Below are 7,277 nucleotides of genomic sequence, written 5' to 3'. Positions count from 1 at the left end.
CAGCGGCCCAGGGTAAGGTTGGGGACCTCCTGCCCTGCACCAAGGCCAAGGGGATGAGGAGATGCTGAGGTAAGCCCTACTCTGCTCTCCAAGCCTTGTGTCTGGCACAGGGCTGCACCGCCCACCAGAAGGGTCTCCTTCCTCTATTTCACCTGCTTACAGGGGGTGCTTCTGGCAGGGACAGAGTAGAGATTGACTGGGGCCCTGTCTGCCCCTTGCCCCCCCCCCCCCGCTCCTGCCCCGGTGTCTGCTTTTCCTACTTGCTTTCTGTGCTCCAGAGTTCATGGATGGACATTGAATAAAAATTGTTTTGTTTTGCTTTGTTTTTACAGGGAAGCTTTAGGTAAAGTTCAAATCAATTGCTCCTAATAAAATAATATTTATTTGATTGCAAATATATATAATTTATATGTACAATCCATAGTAGACATGACAGCCAATAGGTAGCCCAATGCAAAAGCGGCTATATCTGCCACTTCTGCTCAGACCCCTTGGCAAATCTTAAGAGCGTTGTGTGCTGAACGTGTGCATGCGTCTGCAGAATTTACTCTTCCTCTGTCCAGAGGAAATCAGAAGCTCTAACCACAGTTTCGGGGTCATTGCTTTGCCTGTCAGGCTTGCTCGGGGTCGGCAAAACACTCTCCATCTTATGTCAGCCCGATTCATGCTCTGTGCTCTGTCCATCAACGTCTCTACTCGCCAGGGACTGAGGGCAGGTGGTTCAGGGTCTGCTTTACCATTCCGTAGGCTGGGAGCTCCTCCCAGTGGCTTCTGTTTTACGGAGTCATTTCCAGTGAAAAAAAATCAGGCATAATTCTGAGATGGTTCCACCTGAATCCTTTGGAGTTTTTCACCGGCATGTGGTAGCGCATCTGAGTCCAGAACCTGGAATTGGGAGGGACCGATTTTAAGCCTCTCCAAGTGACGGTGGGCAAAACCCGGAGAGCTTTTTTCACCAGATGAGGTAGAGACTCTGGCTCTTGGAAGGGACAGAACTTAATTAAAATTAGTTTCAGTGTTTGGTCATCCAAGGCAAGATTCACTGCTGCTTGTAGTTCAAAGACACTGGGTCCGGTGACATAGTTGGGGCTCAAGATAAATATTCCTCTTCTACTTTTCTTAATAATGTTTACGATGTCTTCTGCATATGCTGGAAATAAGGAATTGAATCATTTGCTATTGTATTGCTGAACCCGGAGTCTCGATAACCCCAAATCTCCCAGACCTACCCAGAGGGTTCCCTGCAAAGGTTTTTAGGGAAGGAGGAAAGGAAGCTTGGTTTGCTATGTCGCCTTCTCTGTATCAACCCTATGGGCAGTTGAAGATACACTCAAGTATCCGGGGACTCTCTACTCTACATTCCTCTCTTTGTGTTCTGTCTCTTCAAACTGTCACTCCCTCTAGGAGAAGAGCTTGTTGGCACCAGTCAGGCTGGAATAACAGAGGGGCATGGGATGTCCCAGGCTCCCTGGTGGGGTGTCCGAGGCAGAGGAAATGGGGGGAAGGAATGATGTCTGTACATCTGGTGAGTGGCAAGAACTGAGCCCCGCCTCACCCAATGCTGACATTTGTGGCCAGCAGAGTCCTTTTTTTTTTTTTAATAGATAGATTTATTCATTTATTTATTTATTTATTTATTTATTTATTTATTTATTTTCAAATTATATATACTATTTTTTATTTTTTATTTTTTTTATATATGAAGTTTATTGTCAAATTGGTTTCCATACAACACCCAGTGCTCATCCCAAAAGGTGCCCTCCTCGATACCCATCACCCACCCTCCCCTCCCTCCCACCCCCCATCAACCCTCAGTTTGTTCTCAGTTTTTAATAGATAATGCTTTGGCTTATGCCAAAATGCTTACGCTTTGGCTCTCTTCCACTCTAACCTCTTTTTTTTTTCCTTCCCCTCCCCCATGGGCTTCTGTTAAGTTTCTCAAGATCCACATAAGAGTGAAAACATATGGTATCTGTCCTTCTCTGTATGGCTTATTTCACTTAGCATCACACTCTCCAGCTCCATTCACATTGCTACAAAAGGCCATATTTCATTCTTTCTCATTGCCTTGTAGTACTCCATTGTGTATATAAACCACAATTTCTTTATCCATTCATCAGTTGATGGACATTTAGGCTCTTTCCATAATTTGGCTATTGTTGAGAGTGCTGCTATAAACATTGGGGTACAAGTGCCCCTATGCATCAGTACTCCTGTGTCCCTTGGGTAAATTCCTAGCAGTGCTACTGCTGGGTCATAGGGTAGGTCTATTTTTAATTTTTTGAGGAAACTCCACACTGTTTTCCAGAGTGGCTGCACCAATTTGCATTCCCACCAACAAGTGCAAGAGGGTTCCCGTTTCTCCACATCCTCTCCAGCATCTATAGTCTCCTGATTTGTTCATTTTTGTGGCCAGCAGAGTCCTACAAAGCAGGGAGACCACCTGTTCAGGATGACAGAGGTGACTTCCTACAGAGGACCCAGGAGCAATATCTTGTTCTGGAAGGCATCCCTAGGGCCCAATAATTTTTTCTTTCTGAAGATGGCTTATTCTTGGATGATGCAGCACATCTCTGCAATGCATGTTTTTCTGTGCTGTTGCCCAACACGTTCTAAGCTCATGAAACATTCCAGAGGGTGTATATCCCAACAGAAGGAATAGCAGGGAAGCCCATAGAGCACTTGCATTCAACTGTTCTTTTTGTTCTATATCTTCTCTTGGCTCATAGGACCTACCTCCTCCTGGGGCCACATCTCTTTCAAGCAAACACAAGTTGTAACCATATTTGTTTTCCAAAACTTCAGGGAATAGATTCAGGGCCAAGTATTCCTCATGCAGAGATGAAGTGGCCTCACTCTCAAAAGAGCTCCATTTCGCATAGGATACGAAAGCATCAAATACCTTTTTATCTGAGGAAGAGAAATGTTAGGAAAAAAAAGTCAGCCATTTACGTTTTTCTCACTATCGTGGCATATCTACACGTGCTTGAGTCATATGGCAAACGGGCAAGAATTAAGTGCCGGGCTCCTTACTGAATTGATTTAACAATAAAAAGCAGCAGCTGCGTCCAATTCAGAATCACACTGCTGAGCCGTATCGATTGCCCAACCAAATTCGAATTCTGATTTATGACGCGGTCCTGCATTTTCACTGAGGTCAGATCAAACAGTTGCAGCTTCTGTGATTAAATCACATTAGTCAGGGGTTCCTCTGGGGTTTTTTGTTTTTTTTTTTTTTTTTTTTTGCACTGCAGTGCTGCTGTCTCATGAGTTACACATCAAAGAAGAGTCTGTTCCATCAAAGCATGATAATATCCAGCAAGCGGAGCACGGCCAAGACCCAGCACCTTGCACGTGAACGAGAGAGCTGACGGCACATGTACCTCTATTAGAATCCCCGCCTTGTAAAATGAGATCATAGTAACTCCCTGGCGGACTGTCTTCAGGGTTGCATGATATAACGTATATAAAGCACTTGGTGTCTGGCTCACAGCAGGGCACAAGATAAATATCCACTCCCCCCTGCCTTCCAGATGGGAAACTCTATTTATGAAACTTGTTTTAGGATATTTGTAAAGTCTCATGTGCCTCTGTTGAGTTGATTAGTACAAAATGCACGTTGAGTACTGGGTTGTGCTACCGAACTAACCAAGAGAGGCAGAAAATCTCAAAAGTTCGCTCATGGGCTTCAGAGTCTGGACATACCCATTCGGTGTCATATTCTAGTGCTTTGCACAATGGCTGGCAAATAGCAGTGTTACAAAATAGCAAACAATAGCGCCGGTGGCTGATGTGATGGGCAGAACGCTTGCTTAATGTGGACGGAAGAAGAGGCCTTCCTGGATGGAAATGCCAGCAAAAGAAGAAGAAGAGGGAGTGGAGGAGGTCCAGGAGACAAGAAAGAGACCCAGGAGGCTCATCTGGGAAGCGCCTCATTGCCCAGGTGGGAAGGAGGAGGCTCATGGGGCATGGCCGGCAGGAAGTGCTGTGCAGTTTAAATGTGTGAGACACCACAGTCACCTCGGATTCCTTCCACGTCCCTGTGAAACTCCAACAAGCTTGGATTTGTCTATCATCTGGAGACATTTACATTTCTTTAGTAAGAAAATTAACAAATGGGAGTATTAGAGCTCTCTTAGGTCCTCTGCAACTCTGACATTCTGCATCTCTCTAAAATTTTGGATATTCGGCATTAACTTCAAAGGACACAGCCGTTTTGCTGTAAAACATTAGATTAGCTACAGAGGGCACTGCATCACCGTGCTTGAAAACCGGCGTCTGCGTCCTCATCAGGGTAGTGTCTTGTGCAAAGTAAAAAGAGAAAGGGCAGATTTAAAAGTGTCACAGTTGATTGGCTCTTTTGTACAAGCTCTAGAATCTTAAGATAAATAACATTTTAGTAAAGGAAATATAAATCATTTAGGGGGATGATTGAGGCATTGGCTAAATAATTTGTTCAATTCAAAACCGCTAAGAAGCTAATTTAAAAAATAAATCTCAAAAAACACTCTTGGCTGAGGGATTTCTAGCGTGAATTCTCAATAATTAGTTGAAAGGAAGGTATGATTGATGCATCTCTTGACTTCTCCTTTTCCTGTAAATCTGACAGCTTTTCACTGCATTCCCGGCGTGGGAGGAGCAGCGGCGTGGGAATTAATTATCCCAGGCAGGTAAGTAATTATCCCCGGATTCCAGTAGAATGGATGCTGCCCTTTGCAAGCAAGAGAACCATCCAGTAAAACAGTACACCTAATCTTAGAGACCTCCAGGGCTAGAAAAACACACCAGCAGCTCTTCTATTCTAAAGAAGCACTATCATCCTGTCTCCTGGGGAAATGGGCAGACAGCTCCATTAATTGTAATAGTGGTTGCCTTTTACAGAGTGCCACATGTTTGGGGACATTGCCACCATCTTCAAGCCCCTCATTTTACAGATGAGGCTGAGGTAATAGCTAATGGGGGCTCGGAGCCAAATCACCTGGGTCCAAATCCTGAGTTCTAACACCATCTTGCAGTTCGGTTTTGGGCACGCGATTTTACGTCTCTCTGTCTGATTGCAGGATTCAAGTGACAAAGTAGCTAATACACCTGACTGGCATGGACTGTTTACCACGTGCTAGATGCTGTTCTAAATGATAAATATTTCTTAACCCAATGGGTCCTCATAGATTTCATTGTGGTTGTGATCATAATCCCTTTTTCCAGAAGAGGAAACTAAGTCATGGAGATGTTAGCTCATCTGTCATATTGCATCAGGTTGGTGAGCAGAGAGATTGTTTTCGAGCCCAACATGCTCTGCAATAGCATCGTTGATCAGCAAGATTCCTGGAAACTGGAATGAAAAGAAATTTTTTCTCCACCTGTTCCCAGTTCTCCCAGGTTGAGCCACCACACCTGGAAGAAGGTTTAAAAGGCTGAGGGGCATGACTTTATCCATCAGGGAACATCCATTCCTTGAGCTTCTCCCTCTACGTCTGAGAAGAAATGTCAGAGGCAGGTCGGGGTCACCTTACCCCCAAGTGTCTCATCCTTGTTCTGGTAGGTTCGGTACAGCAGCACTATTTCAATCCAGTACATGTAGAGCAGAGCACCTGTGGTCAGCACGCCTGCCAGGCTCATGACGGTACCAAGTAGGATGTAGATGAACACCACTGGGGGAAACACGGTAGCCATGAACAAATGTCTCTGCGAGACCACATTTGGGCTGACGCTGTGGGCCCGCCCAGCGCCTTCTCAGGCTCTATTATTTTCTCAAAATCACTGCTCTTGGGAGCATTCCTCTTGACTCTGGAAACACTTAAAATCGTATCTTGAGGGAACTGGCTTACAATGAATTGGAGAGAACCCACGGGAATGGCACGTTCCTGAACAGGAAACGGATGGGGAAACTAATCATGGTCACTTTTAGTTATTTTTCCCCCATAAACCTCCACAAAACCCATTCGCATCCTTCTCATTGCATATTATAAATTATCGTCATGCCCTATCTTCCCTACGAAAGTCTAAACTTCCTGAGGCCAGGAGGCACGCGTGGCTCGGTTTCACACTCTTCACGGTACCTAATGCGCGAGAACTTTCACACGCCTCTCCTGAAGGAAGCCCCGCTACAGAGCATCCACAACACCGAGCACAAGTTTTGTCTTATTTAAGCCTCACTAGCTGTCAAAACTTGCTTGTTATGTAATCGGTTCTTAATTGAATGAATGAAATGATATCAACTCCATCACGGAGTATCTTCTTAAGGAAATTTCAAAGCTATTCTTTATCAGGAATTTCCACTCCGCCTGTCAAAGACTGTGGTCTGTGATACACACATATCACTCTGAGCAGTGAGCAAGATGACTCTTCTCTCCTCCACTCTCCAGTACCCTACCATCATGGTCTCTGGATACAGAAGACTGGAAAAGAAGACCCTGAAAGGGAGCTAGGTCCTAGCACAATACCTGTTACACAAGACATGCCCTTTAGGTGTTTGTAGAATAATGGATGAGTGAATGAATGAATGAATGAATGGCAGGCTTTTCCAACACAGGCCCCGTACAAAGAGTATTAGTCAAGAGGACCAGTTCTGGATCACTGTGATGTGATTGTGATTACTAGTGATGTGTCCTCGGTCAAAGTATCAAATGGTTTAATATGAGCAAAGTGCATAATGTCTGGCTTCTCACAAATGTTAATTGCTATCATCATCAACATCATCAGCAGGATATTTCTTTAGGAAAATTCCTCTCCTCTCAGATAAAAGCAGTTGTGTGCCTTCTGCAGCCACCTTCCAGGCTTACCTCCTTTCTTTTCTCTCAGCTGGATGGACTGGGTCGTGTTCCCGATGGAGTTCTGGGCAAAGCAAACAAACTTCCGGTGAAGATCCCTCTGAGTGACTTCTTTCAAGTGGACAACACGCTCTATAATGTCATCCTTTTTGGTGTATTTAACTCTAGGAAAGAAGGGGAAATACCCCACTCATTCACCAGCATAAGTTGACCACTTTTGCAGTATTTGGAATTCTTATTCGTGGCCAACAGTTTGGATTTCAGGAGAGCTATCGGATCAAAGCATAGAAGGAGATGCCAGAAGACCATAAGATGGTCAGAGGGAGTTCATTTTTGATTATTGAATCTTCTGGGCATCGTTTTATGTATCACCAGCATTTAATTTACTGTGGGCCTCATCTGACCTCCGTTACTCTAAGTGTTCTCCTTGAAAACAGACTATAGGGGCGCCTGGGTGGCACAGTCGGTTAAGCGTCCGACTTCAGCCAGGTCACGATCTCGCGGTCC

At 44.8% G+C, this 7,277-nt stretch overlaps 1 protein-coding gene across 3 annotated transcripts in view; it reads right to left on the bottom strand.

The window, feature by feature from the left end:
• Window positions 1–363: 363 nt before the first annotated feature.
• The window catches only part of IL18RAP (interleukin 18 receptor accessory protein), a 33,881-nt gene continuing 26,967 nt past the window's right edge, over window positions 364–7,277 (bottom strand). For 2 of the 3 annotated variants that reach the window (XM_086701436.1, XM_086701437.1), the window contains 4 exons: window positions 6,783–6,934; window positions 5,514–5,651; window positions 2,737–2,910; window positions 364–1,150 (listed from right to left, as the gene is read on the bottom strand). In XM_086701436.1, coding sequence (XP_086557562.1) covers window positions 777–1,150; window positions 2,737–2,910; window positions 5,514–5,651; window positions 6,783–6,934 — 838 coding nt within the window. In that variant the 3' untranslated portion in view covers window positions 364–776. The remainder of the gene's footprint in view (window positions 1,151–2,736; window positions 2,911–5,513; window positions 5,652–6,782; window positions 6,935–7,277) is intronic. The other variant, XM_086701438.1, reaches the window with a different exon arrangement.

This window comes from Puma concolor, chromosome A3 (assembly GCF_028749965.1).
Source record: "Puma concolor isolate L17-30 chromosome A3, mPumCon1.1.hap2, whole genome shotgun sequence".
Classification (NCBI taxonomy): Eukaryota; Metazoa; Chordata; class Mammalia; order Carnivora; family Felidae; genus Puma; species Puma concolor.
This window is presented reverse-complemented; position numbering and strand designations above follow the sequence as displayed.